This window comes from Anarhichas minor, unplaced genomic scaffold, assembly GCF_050575085.1.
Source record: "Anarhichas minor isolate MPS153535 unplaced genomic scaffold, ASM5057508v1 ptg000003l, whole genome shotgun sequence".
Taxonomy (NCBI): domain Eukaryota; kingdom Metazoa; phylum Chordata; class Actinopteri; order Perciformes; family Anarhichadidae; genus Anarhichas; species Anarhichas minor.
This window is the reverse complement of record NW_027466449.1, coordinates 1900594-1918099: the sequence shown is the minus strand read 5'-3', so window position 1 is coordinate 1918099 and position 17506 is coordinate 1900594. Positions and strand designations below refer to the sequence as shown.

Sequence of the window (17506 nt, the reverse complement as noted above, 5' to 3'; positions counted from 1 at the left end):
TACATTATGTTGAAGTTTTCGATAATTCCAACCCTTCTCAAGGTTTTTTTTTTGACTGGCCACTATTTGTTCATGAATGTGTAGTTCCGTTTTTCCTCATTCCTTAACATGTGCCCACAACTGACTGTTCATTAAGCCCTGCCCCCTTAGCAGCTGTTTCACACAGTGGTTGACAGAGTTGCAGTTGCCGCATGTCTCTGTACCTTTAAGACAGGTAAAGTCACTCTGTTGCTTGATACGATGTAATAATTTGAACATATGGGAGGATTTCGTACACCGCCTCCAAATAAGCAGTAAACACTCAGTTTTCCCTCCTGGCTCCCTTACAGTCAAGATGGCAGCAATAATAACACAAATGGGGATTTATTCATCTGATCTTGTGCTAAACATAAGTGGATCATAATATATCTGGTGGGGAATTTATCTGCAGATGCTCCGGTTCAAAATGTGGCAAAACATTTCCTTGGATTTCAGTTTTTGAGCCACAACGAAGGCCAAAATGTGGCCTGCAACAGCCGAGATTGTGCTTGTTTTCAGCCACGCCAACTGCTGGAAATTCCTGTTCTACTGAAGCAGTCGTTGATCACTTGCGGCTTCTATCGGACGGTTTAAGTCAAAGTAAAAGTCATACATTTGCACCGAGAAACAGGTACATTTCTGAATATTTGAAGTGTTATAACAAGTATTTTCTCAATAATTCCAAACAATGACTGATGCAGATGTGTTCAGGACATTGTTGACTCCACCCATACTGAAAATCAGACACATTTACTGTACCAGTTAAGAGATATTTCAAAGTAAGTCATACATTTGTACCAAGAAAATATCTAATATGTGAATATTTGAAGTGTTATAAAAAGTATTTTCTCAATAATTCCATACAATGACTGATGCAGATGTGTTCAAGACATCGTTGACTCCACCCATACTGAAAATCAGACATATTTACTGTACCAATTAAGTAATTTTCCAAAGTAAAAGTCTAAAAAAAGTATAAGTCTTGAAGGTGCTGTCAAAATCTAACAACATATAATCATTTGTAGACAACTACTACCAGTTTCAGTGTGAAAAACACAACTATCTACTCAAATAAGTAAACTAATTGTTTTCACATCTTTGAATTTGAGTGTTTTTGTTTAGGGTGGAAACTGTATTAGCCTAGTTATTACAGAATTGCCAATGTGGAGTGTGCAATAAATCAATTTAATTTTGAAATGCTACATCAGAATGTTCTGGTTTCTCTCTGAGTGACACCTTGAGGTGGTCTGCTATTAACCTGGAGTGAAATTATTTTGTAACTATGCACCATTTCCTCTAAAATCTAATCTGAAATTAGATAAATTGTCTCATGAATGAGATTTTGAAGGGCTTTAATTTTGAAGTGTTACATCATAATGTTCTAGTATAGCGACTAGAAATCAAGAGAAAATTCACACAAAAACCAAAATGGTTATTAAAAAAAAATCAATAAAATGTCTTTTTTTTTAATCAAAAATTGTGAATCCCCGAAACCACAAGAGATCCTGAAGCATAAAGTCGTAATATGCACAAAAACATTTGGCTGACGGGTCCAGTAGTATGCGAGATTAGTCGTGGACAGACATACAGATGCACACATACACACACACACACACACACACACACACACACACACACAACCAAATGCATGATCTCCCTCCAGTCTCACGCCTGGCAGAGATGATTAGAAAATGAATACTGAATTATTCACTCGGTTGTATATTGAACATTCTCCTGTTAATATTGAATCTTCTACGTTACATATTGTTGACTCTTGACCAATGGCTTAGTGATCGTGATAAAGAATCTTACGCGAGCGTGCGTTACGTGTGGTGTTCGCCAATCTTTCCATTAGTTGAGATGAACGACAAATATCACTCCCTTAATGATCTATTTGATCCTCTCTGTGTCTCAGATGTCACTGCCGGGGGATGGAAGATAAACGGTATGTGTGGAGCAGAAAAACAGTGACATGGCCAGTGGCTGGGTTTATTAAAGGTGTCGGTGTACAGCTTCTCCTCTGTGCCGCGGACACTTGTTTGGATTTTAATTGGCTCGCCGACAGGTGCAGGCTGTATAGATTGCTGTGTGCTTTTTCCTGTGACTTCTCTTAAGTGGCTGTTTGTGTGTTGCTGTGTGCAGTTATTGTGAGCCCCTGCAGGCTTTAATGATGTTTTCTGAATGAAAAGCATCTTGTGAAGCTTTCCCCAATCACATGCTCGTTAAAATGCCCCCTTTACCATGACACTGTCCCCTGACCTTATGAACCCTTCCCTTGGTTTGAGTTTCCTCGACTATTTATATTACATGACATGTGTCGACAGAGCCCCTCCCATTGGAGGAGACCTCACCCTCAAAGATAACATTTATATTTGTGTTTGCTTCTGATCTGAAATGTCATACAAATGTTAATTAAATGTTAATCAAGAATCTTAAGCACAGTAATGTCGTCAGGAATTGAAGTGATATATTTAGCTGATTTGTGGCCTACTCCGGAGGTCATTCCTCCCTGGAGGCCCACCCGCTTCATTTTTTCGCAACGAGAAGAGAAGTTGAGGTTAAGGCAAGGGGAGGGCTAGATGCCGCGGAGACAATATTTTGCCCGCCTAATTAAAATGAATGTCAGCTCTCCCCCCACTGCGAATCACTGCATCAATCTCCCCCTGCGATAGGCCCAGAGTGAGATTTACCCTGTCAGTGCATGCCAGCAGTGCTATCCTTCTCCAGACGGATGCATCGCCCTGGCAGCCAGAGAGGCACTGGCGATGATGTTTGCAGATCTAATGGCTGCCGTGTTGATTTTTATTTAAAACAGCAGTCGTATAAAGTGGTCAGGGGCATTTTGGGACCATTTGAGGCCTGACCAGCTGTATAACATTGTGTTTCAGCTGTCCACTGTTCCACATAGCAAGTTACAACAAATAGAGTACAGTTTTTGGATGGTAAACGGTGACAAAAATGTTAAATGTCAGTCAGAATCTTGTAAGCCTGGTGGTAAAGCATTCCTATTGTTCGAGACTCAACAAGGGCACTTGGCTAAAACGTTTGTGTATTTGTTCTCCCGTGCCCTAAACCATTAGAGTTCTGCCATTTGCCTGTTGGTAACGCAGCAGTCCTTTCAGCTCTCCAGCACCAACTCTAACGCGGGGAAACGGTGTGATTTAACAGGGTTCATTTCAAATCTGAAGGCAATATACCTGAACATTAAGTGTCGGCCTTTGATATCCCATTTATGTATTCCTATATTTATGTAGAGGAATGTGTATTACTTCCCCCTCAGTAACTTGTCTTCATGTAGGGTACATAGATGCAAAATGTCACCGATCAGATTGAATGTGCAGACCAGATAAATACGGCAAGCGTTCAACTAACAGAGCTGTTATATTTTGTGAAATGTGCTCATGCAGTGCAGATGAAAATATCATCGCAAGATTCATTTGGGACTGTATGGATGAGGTATTATGTTCACAGAGTTTTATGGAAAAGACAGTCGTCGCCATACAATGTGCTCCTAATCCTGCACGTGCACCTCATGTCATTTACTTTCAGCAAGTGATTTGTCATCTTTTTCGCATTATCATTATCTTCAGGTGATTTGAATTTCAATCTGAGGGGGAATGCATGGTATGCTGCTCTGATGAGGGATGGATAATCATCTCGGGTACTTTATATTACTGCTCTCAGTGAAATGCATTCCTATTTTTTTGAAATGAGGAAGCGTCTGGCGCTGAAGCCAAAACTAGGCTTTAGTAATATGTGTGGTTTGAAGGTGAATGTCTTTCAGTTTGTGGTACTTTTCTCTACCTACACTGTAAAAAGACTACAATAGTCTGGCTATGCTAGTAACTCCATGTGGCTGTAAAGCACATTTAAAAGGACAGCAAATTGTAAGGTGGATAAATGTTGAGATCCAACTGAGATCCTTAGTGGTAGCTGGTGAAGTAAACGTAAAAATGGTAGTGGTTGTCATGTTTAGCAGGTAGTGCTTCCCACATTCAAGGTCTTGGTCTACTGTGCTAGCAAGCACAGATCAGGCCGATGGGAATGACATGTTTTGCAGGTGCATTGGACAGATTGAAATTTGGGCCTGGTGATGGTGCAAGAGGAAGAGTGATGGGATCACCAAAGTTATTACAATTCACCCTCTGTAGAACAGATGTCTGTTTGACATTTCATGACATTTTTACTTTGTACCTAAAATGTCAACCTGCTGGTGGCGCTAGAGGAAAAGTCAGGGGATCCCCAAAGTCAGGAGGATCATTGGGAGTCCATGAACACGGTTTTACGGCAATCAGTCTCATATTTGTCGAGATTCCAACATCGACCTACCGATCCTGAGCAATTACTTGTTCCTTGTCTAAACTGTTCTTCAAAGCACATAAAAATACATTCTAGAACAAAGTTAAAAAAAATAATACAATCAAATAAGTCTAAATCCTAAATTAGAAATGAAATGATTTTTTAATTACATGTGCAGTTCAACTGTCATCGCTATGCACAGCCACTTTAATAGACGAGCGTCCAGCTACAGATAAAGTGTTCACATTCGCAGTAAATTGGCCTGAGCAGCGAACACGTCTGTCATGAACATCTCCTTGAAGTTTTACCATCAGTGAGGGCGGGATCTGAGACGGAGCGCAATTCTTCCCGATCTCCCTATTTGGCCTTCGGTGAGCCGAATAGAGCGCAGTATAGCCTGCTGGGTTCATTTGGACGACTCGTGCAGATGGATGAAAACGTGAGTGGTTTAGTGCTCTTAAGTTAATGATCTCGGTGCATGTTCCCTCACTTCCTCCAGGGCGTCTCACTGTGGAGAATAAGTAGCGGGAGATGTGGGGCTGGTGCCTGTCACAGGGTCTTGGCTGAAATAATGAATAGAACACCCCGACAGACTGAGGTAATAGTAATAACTGTCAGACTCCGTCTCCCATCAATGCCCACATCCCCCCTAATTTAGGATTAATTCCTGCTGTACTTGAGAAAGCCCCGAGTCGCTGTATGTCCTGCCATTTACTTTGAGCTTCTCCAAAACTGTGTTGCTGCAAACCGCCTTATTTCAGCTTATCACAAACTTGGCCTTTTGTTTTCTTTTTTTTAGTATAACAGCAACAGCAGCTTTGAATTGGAAGCAGTTTCTAAAATGAGTGGTGTTTTTACTTTCATGTATGAGAACAGGCCGCTCCTAACCTTTTCAGTTAGTAAGTGGTGCTGAATAGGACTGGTTGTGTCTCTTCTCGTCTGTTGGGAAATGGGGTTTCTGCTGTCTTTGATGTGCAAAATTCGCCTTCTCTCATCTTTTGATAATTTCACCTTCTTTTTTATTTTCCATCTCCCAAAAAAGTTTGATGATTACTTTTCTTGCTCCAGGTTAGAAATGAGATCTTTGCTTCCATCCCGTAGTATGTCTGACACTTTATTTTTTTATATATTTGTCTTGAGATGCTGCAGCATTATATAATTTACACTTCTAAACAAGGTTGATGGATTCTTCCCTTAGAAAAACGCTTTGCCAGTCGGCGCAATTATGTGTGCAGTGACATCGCCTGTTATTGTTTTCAGTGCAACTCCATGAAAAAGTTTGCTGCTTCCTTGTTTTCGCCTTAGGCTACTGTTCCTATTTTTTTTCTCCCCAAGTGCACTATTGAAACAAGTGCTTGGCTGCTCTCCGTGGGAAAGTTAATGACTTTTATTTTAAATATAGCTTTTGACACTCGAATCAACAGTATAATCACACTTTGGAGAAATTGGCTATTGATCACCCTGCCCTGTCCGACTTAATGACCGGTGCCGAAGCAAGCGGTTCTAAAAACAACCATTATTTCAAATGGCAAACTTCCGGATTAATTCAACCGTTTCCTGTCCAAAACCGTGCAAGAGCAAATAAAAAGCACTCTTTATTTCCCCTGAAATAAAATGCCATTGATTTGATGTCTCTTTGCTATCACAAGCAGGCTTTGCAATTGATTAAGACTCACTGAGGTACTGTGGTGCTCAGAATGAGTGGATGTGTCTGACCCTCTGGGCAACTTCCCCTCTCACTGAAAGCCTTCAACACATGCATACATCAGCTAACCACCTCCTACGGCACCGTGTCCTTGCCGCAATTCCATTAAACCACCTACGCTCGCATGTGGATGCAACACTGATCTCCGCTGACGTGCGGAGCCGGAGCGTTGTGGACTGTTTTTTGTCCGACGATTAAGTGCATTGTGTGAATATTCTGCCGGGCTGTGAATGAAACTATTATCCCTGTTTGTTGACTCGAACCACAACCAAAGATTCTCTTTGAGATCCCTTCAATCCTATTGTGTGTCAGCCTGAGCTGTCAGCGCTTCATGCAGTTCATGTGTGGATCACACTGTTCCGAAGCGCTTTAAAAAAAACACTGCACTGAAACCATGATCGTGATTCATGTGGGTGCCAGCTCTGCTGGTCTAAAAGGGAATTTTTTAGTTTGCGCTGTGCATGTTTTTGTGCTATTGTTGTGATTACAGTCCTTTTCATCCTCACTCGCGCTCACGTACTACAATTTTGAACATCGAGTCATTCTCAGTTTCCTGTGATTGGAAGACGGAAAGTGTGTGATAAGCGTTGAGTGTCGGACAGATAAAAGCTCTTTCCTATAGGCTGTAGGTGCCCCGGTAGAAGAGGCCCCCTTGATTGCTCCTTTGTCTCCCTCATTGTCACAGAGCTCAGCCCGCCGTTTCTGCTCCCAAATCATTCCCAGCAACATTACGAAGACATTCATTGAATAAAACAAGAAGTGTGTGTTCAGTCATGTGCTCGATATTCGTTTTGCTCTTTCCCTCGCGTTCTGTTAAAAGCACAGACATGTTAGAGACGGAGAGTGAGTGGAATAAAAAGGAAAGAGACGCATTAGATAAATCCCCTCACCATCTATACCGGCTTTCACCCTGCGCCATAAAGTGATCTTTCTCTAGTTGGATCTTTTTTTCTCAAAATCATCACTTTGAAAATAGTCTTGTTTGATTGAGTCTTTTCGTATAAAGCGTCGTATTAATTCAACCCCATGAGATGGAGAAACAGGCAATGCCTCAAGGGGGAATTTGCTGCTATCTGTTTTATGGCTGCCATATATTTCTGGAGTTACAGTTCAAATAAATAGCTGTTCATAATGTCTGTGCTACTTGGGGGTAAAATTATAGCCTGAAAACCAACTCTCTCTTGAGAGGAATGGGGTATTGATCTGCATCCGGAGCTTTGAAAAGATGTATACAACAGATATGACTGACCAATTTATATGTGTATTGTTTTTATAGCTGTGGCACAAATCACACAGACGAGGCCGACGGCATTCTGATGAAATTGTTCCTTTCCCCAAAACAAAGTGGATGGCATGTTTTTAACCTTTCCACCTTTTTAGCTCCCTTGATTCCTGCCGAAGTCCACTATTAGTTGTAGTGTAGTGCGTGAAATGTCAGCCCCATTATCTGAACACTTGGCTTTAGGCTTTGGTAGCAAGCTAACAGGACAGCGAGGTTACTTCGCATAATAATCTGACATTTTGAAACTGCCCTCAAAGACGAAGACAGCATTGGTTGTGAGTTGTCGGTTTTTTATTTACCTAACAGGGACTTCTTGTGGCTATGTTAATAATTTAACTTCATTTATTCCCTACCTCTAACCAAGTATTAGAAACATGGCAATAACAACAAACCGGTTTCGACATTTAGTTTTGAATCTTTGCTCCGGATGACCGATATTCAGTTCTATTTGGCAGGAAAGGCTCTGCTGTTTGAAGGGAGCTCTCAATGAATCGGAGCAGCGACTAGGATTCTGCGGAGCAATAATAAGTCATTTAAATCAACAACCAGGAAATATTACACACTCGGATCATTAGAGTAACGGTGATATGTGTACTCTGATGTTGTCCCGTGCTGTGTGAATGGGATTGAATGAGCCCAGAAACCTCTTGCAAACAGCTGCCACCTGGTTGGAGACGTTGACCTGGTGCCAGTGGATGCTGGTACTGGTTTTTTAGTCTTCCCTTCAGTAGTCCTTCCCTACAGTTGTTACATGCAATGTCATACACCACTTGAGTTTTCCTCCTCTTTGGGGATCTGCTGCTACAGCTGGGGAACTACTGTATATCACTATGAACTGTGGGCATGTGTGATGCCAGTGAGAAATTGAATACAAAAATCAATAAGGAAAAATGTATTTATTTTTTTTCATCCGTACACTCCTTGTGGAGGTTTTTCTCCATTGCATTATTTAGCCTTGTGAAGACTCAGCTGTGCTGCTGAAAGGAAAAGGTGGTTCTGAGGACAATGACAGCTGAGTTTAAAGTTCCAAGCCTGGTGTAAAGTTTGGGGAAACAGGCTCCTCTCCTCTTGGCTGTTAGTATTGCCGGTGCTGCCATCCCAAACCTGGACCGACCATAAAGAACTGCAAATCAACTCCATATCTGGCAGTATACAAACCCGAGTCAGACCCAGAATTTGAAGAAGTAACACAATTGGTTTCGAATGTTCAGATTGGTGCAACGCCCCGTGTTGGATTCCAGCTTTGGGACCTCTGCTGCATGTCATAACCCTCTCTGTCTCCCCTCATCTATCAAATGAAGGCGAACATAATGTTTAGATCTTATGGTGCTGTTTCATTCCGTTGAATTACTGACATCGTGCTTGAAGCACACTTAAAGAACATCTCTGTTGGCACATTCTGTTCCAAAACTACTGCAGGCAGTTCCTGTTTTCCATAATACCACCCAACGGACACTGCATGACTTTTACAATGCCGGCAGTATAGTTACTGTATCTGAGTGATGACCTATAGCTTGGGATAATGGTATTGCATGTAAAGAATGTGCTCAGGGGAGTTGAGCATTGAGTGAACCATTATATGTTCCACTTTATCTTGAAACGACGTGGACTAGCAGGCTCGTTGTGTATTCTATATGCTGTCCCATCTGTGATTGATTACTATTGTCTGAGGCCGATCAGCTCATTAATCGATTTAGCAAAACCTTCGAGTCCTCTGTGGATCATTTCAAACAAAATGCCTTTTTTTATTTGACTTTCCCTGGTATGGTTGCAGTAGAGGTGCTATGGGACTGATTGTAAATCATAACCAAACACAACACACTGTAGGTGTGACCCGGTACTTAATCCCCTAATGCATTGACCATATAGAAGCATTGGTTACACGCAAAACCACTGCAACACGTTCCTTTCAAAGCTTTGTAGTAAATACGACCCATTTTCACATTGCCCTCTAAATTATTCACATGGTTAGTTGAGTACTTAGTGATTTAGTTACAGTAATATGGCAAATGATGTATCGGTTATTTAAATGTCCACGCCAGTAATATATATATATATTTCTTTGCCATTCTCCTGAAAATGTCTGACTAAACCCTGGAGATGCATTAACTCCTAATCTTCTGTATCGTGGAGGTTTTTCATTAGGCTGCAAAGTGCTGCTGTGATAATGCTGTCATCAGAATCCCTGATGCTGCATGGCACCACCCTATATATATATATATATATATATATATATATATATATATATATATATATATATATATATATATATATATATATATATATATATATATATATATATATATATATATATATATATATATATATATATATATATATATATATATATATATATATATATATTGCTTAAAGGGAAACAGCACTTACTCTGACGGCACTTACAATACATTCCAGTGAAGACCCAGACTCCACCCCTTCCACTCTGAGCTTGATACTCAGTCCCTCCCTCACTTTTTGTTCTTTACTTGTTTGTTTTTTAAAATCTTGTGCACCTGACTGCAAATCAAGTTTCCCTTCTTGTAAAAAAAAAAAGTGACTCTACAAAAGTGAACTGAAAGTTAATTAGCATAATTGGATATTACACAAACTTTTCAAACCCATCCTGCAGCATTATCCACTCTTCCATTGGTGGTCCATATGTTTATTATGTTCCAAACTAAATTCACAAATTGGCATTTTTAGGGTTTGTGGTTATGAAACCTGGAGTGTGCCACTGACCCAACACATGGCTCCTGCCAACACATGTCAGCTGTACAATCAGAGCTCTTGCTGCTGCTCTGTTGGGTTGGACTTGTGTTTGCACGAGGCACACTGCATGCAAGAATGGCAGCAAATGTTTTAAATAAAGCCATCCTGAAATAGAACCTTACCAATAGCTTTGTGTTTTCCAATGTGTGTATACATAGTGGTGAATATGTGCAGGCAGACAATCTAGTGTCAATCCTGGACAGGGAGTTTTCTAACGTACCCCAACATGATAAGAAAGTTACAGCGGCTAACTAAAACAAGGCATCATTACTGACATTAGTGGCTTATGTCTAACTGTTAAATCCATTCCTTGATCTTGTATTTTTAGTTTTGGAAAGGCAATTAACAATGATACCACCCTGCAAACTCTGATGTGCTTATATGAGTATCGCAGTAAAAGTGCAAAGTCAAATTTGAAAGCATTTTACAATTCATTTTGTGATTAAATAAATAGAGTAATGAATTGGTAATTTCTACTATATTTGATGTATTTTGAATTTGAGTTAATGCTCTGCTATATTAAATTCATCAATGTATTAATTAACTGTAATTAAACACTTAAATTATTCCAGTGGCACACTATTTCGTGATATCTAATGCAGACAAAATTGTTGTTTTACTGTTTTTAATTTCTTTTAAATTTGCACATTTATAGTAGCAGTATCATTGTCATATTGTCATGTCTTATTACTGGTTGTTTACTCATGCAGACTAATGAAAAATGTATATTTTTGACCAACATTATGGGACTATTGGAACCGAAATGCAGGCCGGATCTGAAAGCAGAATAGAAGTACTGCTTTGCCTTTCATGCTATTCTAAATATTGCTATATTACTCCGTGGGGTTACGAAAAGGCTAATCAAGGTTGTTTCCATATACGGAAACAGTAATAATCATGTCAGTGTCTGAATGTCCTCTAATCTTGTGTCTTTTTCCGTCACGCAGCTGTCTGCCACCTCCACGTCCCGAGCGGCCTTCTTGCAGTGCCTCCGTTGGGGGATTTGGTGCCCCTTCCAGGAGCCGGCTGACTGGAAGGGGGAAGAAATACAGCTTGTTCTGCAAGGTGGTGCAAAGCCAAACCCTCACGGAGTCATGGTCTACAGCACAGAGATGTCTGCCAAAACTCAGAGCCCTGCGCCACTCTCAGCTCCAGGCTCAGCTCAGGTAACACAAGAGGCACAGAGGCATGTCTTTTGTCGGAGGAACAAAACGTAAAGAATGCGTTGGTGTGAAGACGTTGTGCTGTTTTCGGCACTCACACAGATGTTTCCCTGAAGGCGAAAACTCTCATAGATTTTAATTATTTTTTTTTTTTGACATAATGTAGTGCATTAAGTTGTCTTTATTGGTAGCCCCTCATACAGTACAAAGGCAGATGACATCATCCTTTAAAGCTCTGCACTGTAAATCATCACCACGGTCTACGGCACACGTGCAGACAAATGATTGTTTGCAAGTCACATCTTTTTAGTGACAGAATCAGACATTTCAAAATCACTTTTCGCACCTTAGCTGCGAATTTTCACACAGCTCAGATATTGGAAAATAACTCCACGTCACCGACACATATTTCCTTCTTCCGCTGCTATCTCGATCATTCCAGATGTGTCCTTCCCTACATAATCCGAACTGTTAATTCTCCGACACTTTTCTTTTGTTCCTGAAATGTGTGAATCTTTCTTCTCTGGCGGAGGCGAAGGATACCGTAACGTTTCGGCTGTCGTCCGGTCTGGAAAGGAAGGCATCCAGCCCAAAGGCATCTCTGAGGACAAAGCAGGAGGATGTGTCCCGTCACAGAAGATCACCATCATCACCTTTACAGGGTAAATATCATCATGTAATCCACAATGGCTCTTTAAGCACACACAACAAAAGGAATAGGAGCAAGCTGAAATAAAAGGGTTTCTCTCAAGATGAAGGCTCTTTGCTGCTCTCTGCTTAAAAGGAACCACATTTTTGTTTCTCTTTCTTGTTTATTGGACCAGAAAGTGTGTGTTGTTTTTGTGGGCACGCCTCAAGTCTGCGGCAACACCCAGGTGGAATCAGCCAAAGTTCTAAGCAGCAAACTAACCTGTCCTCTGCATGTGATGCAGCCCTCACCTCTGCAGTGTTATCTCCATTGCACCTCCTGCTCCCTGCATGATTAGCACATTTAACGGTTGCGGTCTGAGGGGAATAAACACAAAGTGCGAGGAGACGACTCTGGCAGTCCATTAGGACCTTTTGAACTTGAACAAGCATTGCTTTGCATCTTCATGCTGACGTCTGCTCTGAAAGAGGAACTTTGGCCTGAACATAGACAATGACACGCACATTCTTTCAGGACTAAATTGTGCTTTTAAAGGTAAATACGACAAACACACTCGGCCCATAGCTAATTTAGTTTAGTCATATAGGACTCATGCCCATATTCTCAGATAATATAATGTAATAAATATAGTAGCAGTAGATCCTTTTTTTACAGTTTGAGCATGGAGATTCATTCTTAACCTTTTATAGAACCTGTACTTGGATTTTCACAGTTATTCACTGAACCACTTTTTAATCCAGTGGTGTTCTGCAGTGGGTTTTTGGCCATTTAACATTTTGTACTATTTATCCATCTTTTGACATAGAAACCACTGGTTCCTGTTGTTGTAATCGCACATAGAAAGGCCACCGTTGCCTCAAGCTTTTTTTGTATTTGGGATAAAAAGAAACCTTAGAAATCAAGATTGAAGAGTTTTATTTTTTTTTTACCCGTCTAGCGCTATAATCCTGTTTTTGTGAGATCAACGCCAGTTCTCCCAAGTGTAAGTAATTATATTGGTTTGGAGTGTAGATTGTATATTAAAGTATGACTTCCCACAGTTTCTTTGACCTTTTTTGAACCAACTTTGATTCTCAAAATTCTCCAAACCTGCACGGACTTTGCTTATTGTTGTGCTGAAAAATCAGCAAATTTCTAAAAATACCTTCCCGGACTCAATGACTCCCAGTGACGCATGCTGTTTATCCATACAAGAGGGATCATTGTGGCAGAACAGCTTCAGTCTGCATTTGAAACATTTTCAAGTGCTAAAAACATGAAATTATGAAAATAAAACTGAACCAAGTCCCTGTTTCTTTTTTTCCCTTCAGATTTTAAGGGGTTATCAGTGTATGCTGCTGAATTTCTCTAACGGAAGCATTTTTATTCTGTCTCTCCCAATTAAGCATGACCGTTCCACGATATCCTTCCAAAAATAACCTGAACCTCGAGCCCACTGAAACAAAGTTCTGATTAAATATTCCACATCCCACTTACAGCCAAAGATAAATGATGTGCCACTGTTTGCATCGCTGACTGAAGCCCATACTGCCGATTTGCTCTGTGCCTGTCAGTGAATTGATTAAACGTGTAGTAAACACTACACATAGCCACTCAATCCCAGTGACAGCAGAAAGAACTTGAGTGGACCCCGGTCGTATCCTCAATGGTTTCCCCACTAATGATGCTGTTAACTTATCTTGCTGGAGAACAATAGCGTTGATCAGGGCCTACTTCATGGGTGTGTAGAGAAGGCTTTTGGCAAAGTCTATTAATGACATTTTAATCAGTGTTCAAGTGTCCTCAGAGGATTGCCCAAGGAGCCCAAATGATTTGGGCTAGTGTTCAGAGGAGAATGATATCGTGAATCTCTGTCATTCTTTGATTTCAGCGCCTTAATCATCCTTGACTTTGTTTTGTGTGTGTGTGTGTGTGTGTGTGTGTGGATAGAAAGAAACAAGCTACTTGTAACCTTTTGTAAAGGCCCACTGAAAACTGGTTTTCAACCATAGACCATGTACTGTCTATAGATGGACGATGCATCTCCACTTCCTCCAACTGTACAAAAGTGAAGCCAAAATAACCCGGGTACGTGAGCTGCCATCTTGTGCTTTTTTACGTCATTTGGTGCCGGAGTCTGGGAAGTAGTGATCGGGGACCGATATACCCACCTGAGCCAATCCTGATCGGAGCCAATCCTGTCACTCATGATGCCACACCCCCTTTTTTAAGCGTCAAATATCTAATTAAAACCAAACTTATTCGAAAAATTAACACTTGATCATACATCAATGTGATAAAAGCTACCTAAAATGACTGAAAGCTAACATGGAGGGGGCGGGGTTTATGACCTGTACTGCAGCCAGCCGCCAGGGGACGATCGAGACGTTTTGGCTTCAATTTGAGGCGCTGTCATGTTGTCCATCTCTATATATATAAGGTCAATGGTTTAAACTCCAAAGTCACGTCTCTGAGACCAGGCTGGTAAATAAAAAGTTTACTTTAGGTTGAAAACAGCCAGAAGTCAAAACCAAGCAGGCAGGGGAGATGAGACAAACTTAGCCAACAGGGGATCAGGCTACAGAGCCGGAGTTCAAAAGGCAGGCTGGGGGTCATAACAGGTAAAACTCAGGCAAGCAGAGACAATAGCTGGATTGCGAAGGCAGAACAACAATCGAACATCTGGCTGGGAATGAATGGAAGTGGGCCGCCATATATGCTACTTGGGTGCAGGTGGGCAGGAGATGTCAGGTGACGGTGAACACACGATCTGAAACGACAGGAGAGTTAAGCTACGGCAGGGGGAAAAGCAGACAAGCCAAATGTGAAACCTCTAAATTACTCATGGTAGACATCTACATGCGGGTGGAAATACTCGTGAAGTCCGTACATTTTTTATTAATCTATAATTTATTTACAGAATCCCTGGTTGTTTACATGACCATCACACATCACTCGCTGCCTCTAATGATAAGCTGAGAGGCATAAAATATGCTGTTTTGACAGAAAAGCTCATCAATGAAGTTTAATGATTCATCATTTTTACATATTTAAATATATTCTTCCTCAATCCCCGGTGCCTTGTGCACATACAGGTGCTTGTGTCCGCCTCTCGTACAGCTGCTAGTTTGCTCAGCTGTCAAGACGGCCTCTCGTTGATCACAAATCAGCGGCCAATTGCTTACAGTCCAGCAGCTAATGAGGTGACACACAAAAAAAAAAATATATATATATATATATATATATATATATATATATATATATATATATATATAAAAAAAAAAAAAAAAAAAAAATATATATATATATATATATATATATATATATATATATATATATATATATATATATATATATATATATATATATATATATATATATATATATATATATATATATATATATATATATATATATATATATATATATATATATATATATATATATATATATATATATATATATATATATATATATATATATATATATATATATATATATATATAAAAAAAAAATAAAAAAAAAATAAAAAAAAAGGCTGCCGGGAGGATGCCAGAGCACATTTGTGACGGAGAGCCAGCCATCTCTGCTCCGTGTCCACTCTGTGAGCATGTAGTCTGAACAGATGGGAGCTACAGTAAGACACCCCAGGCAACTGAAGCAATTTCCAAAAGGCCAGTCAAGCCCGGCACAGAGAGCGAGAACGAGTGGGAGAGGAGGACAAAGAGATGCTGGAAAGCTTTTCATTTCAGTATTACCATGGCTACCAACCAGAAACCTCAGGAAGCATTGTCAGACTTTATACTCAGTGTGACATCTAAATCCCACTCTGATCTGTGGGAAGATTTCTGACTGATTGTGAGTAGTTTAGCATCGCGATGTTCAGTGCGGTTGTTTACTTCGCTGTTATGCAAGTTATGCAGGTCACGTTGTCACAGTGTACTCGTTATACCTCAGGATGCCACCCGACTGCAAAGTCCAAACGACGACAAAGCAATCTTAAAAAAAAAAAGACATTTTACTGTCATCTTCCATTCCCTCTCACAAGCTGCCATTCCATTAGATGTCTAACCAAACTATACAATTAGCAGTGCTGCCAGGTAGGCACAGCACGGGGAAGACGTTACGATGTTGTTAGTTGGGCTTGCTCAACATTGAACTGGAGTTTTTTGCACTAAGTGAGATGGACATCAACAAGAACACAAAAGAGAAACACGTTGCACTTAGTTCATACTTACTATTAGTTTACACTTCATGGTTATAAGTTTGTTTTTTTAATCTTTTTGTTTTGTTTTGCTTGTGTTTTTCAGCCCACAGATATGTACCACCAGCTTCTCCTCCAGAATCGCCTCCAGGCCCCGGGGTAAGACACCTCGTCACCTACTCAACTTAGTGACTAAACCTAAGTGCTATAACAGCTAGTGCTGTGACAAAAAGCCTTTGTCTGAAGTTCTTTTAGAAGCAAGACTACACCACAAGCACTAAAGCTGCTTTTGTACTATTTTCTCTCTCTCTCTTAAAAATAAATCCTGCTTTCAGTGGGTCAACAAAGGATCCCGCTTTTTGGCCACTCAGAGCCTCGGAACAAACTAAAAATACGACATCTGACATTTTAGATGATAATATAATCATTTTGATGATAATCATGCTTAGTTCGATTAAATCAGATTAAATGTCACATTAGCGTCAGTGTATGTAGAGGCTTCCCACAGGCAACAGATATAGTACGGATCAATCCTACAATAACTATGTAATAAATTGAACTGCTCCTCGTCTTAGGTCCAACATATGTAACATATACCAACAGTGTGTGTTGCTGTGTGTGTATTTCGTGTGTCCGTTCGTCCTGACTGAGCTAAGCTACCGTTACCATCCATCCCTCAGCCTGAGTGGAGGTGTCGGTGAAGGCTGGGAGTTGTGATAGATGCTGCTCTCTCTCAGGATGAGGCTAGGGACACACACACACACACACACATACACATGCACACACATTAACATTGTGCCGCAGAGTGGAGGAGGAGAGAGCTCTGGTCTGTTTCAGTGTTAGCTCTCTGCACCAATATGAGCCACGGTCTGTATTGTCGACTTATTCTAAATTGAACCAACTGGCTGGGAGCTGTGGGAGCGCTACACCTGTGAACTCTACAAATCGGCCCTCATTTTGATTAAGCAGCGAGGGCGGTGGAGGCCTGCAAGTGGGCTGCTCCAACTGGGTAACAAAGAGTCGACTGTGGTCATACTGGGCAGTTCCTCTGGGATGATATTAGACGATGGTGGTGCTCAGCTGGATACGTCTGGATAGTCTTTTTTTCATCTTGTAATTCCCAAAACATCCGGGCTAGCAAACAGAATTAATAATAATAAAAAAAAGAAGTTATTTCCACAGTGTATTTTTATTTTTTTTGAATGATCCTACAAGTATTTCCACTGCAAATTAGTAGATGCTTCTATCATATTTCCAAAGTTTAAGGGTTAAAGTTCAACCCCGTTTTCCCTAAAGGAGCAATTAACTTTGCACCAAAGGGGAAAAATATTGAAAGTAAGTGTAGCCACTGTGGCAGTTACAGCATAGCACATTGAATTCAAAGACATCCTCATTATGGGGATGGTGGGGTTGAGGCACCAAAAGTACTTGGTTAGTT

The 17506-nt window shown here is 40.6% G+C and overlaps 1 protein-coding gene across 1 annotated transcript in view; it reads left to right on the top strand.

Moving 5' to 3' along the window:
• The window catches only part of nphp4 (nephronophthisis 4), a 145012-nt gene that overhangs the window by 62016 nt on the left and 65490 nt on the right, over positions 1-17506 (top strand). The window contains exons 9-11 of the mRNA XM_076093142.1: positions 11021-11239; positions 11769-11898; positions 16175-16227. Of these exons, the coding sequence (XP_075949257.1) occupies positions 11021-11239; positions 11769-11898; positions 16175-16227 (402 nt within the window). The remainder of the gene's footprint in view (positions 1-11020; positions 11240-11768; positions 11899-16174; positions 16228-17506) is intronic.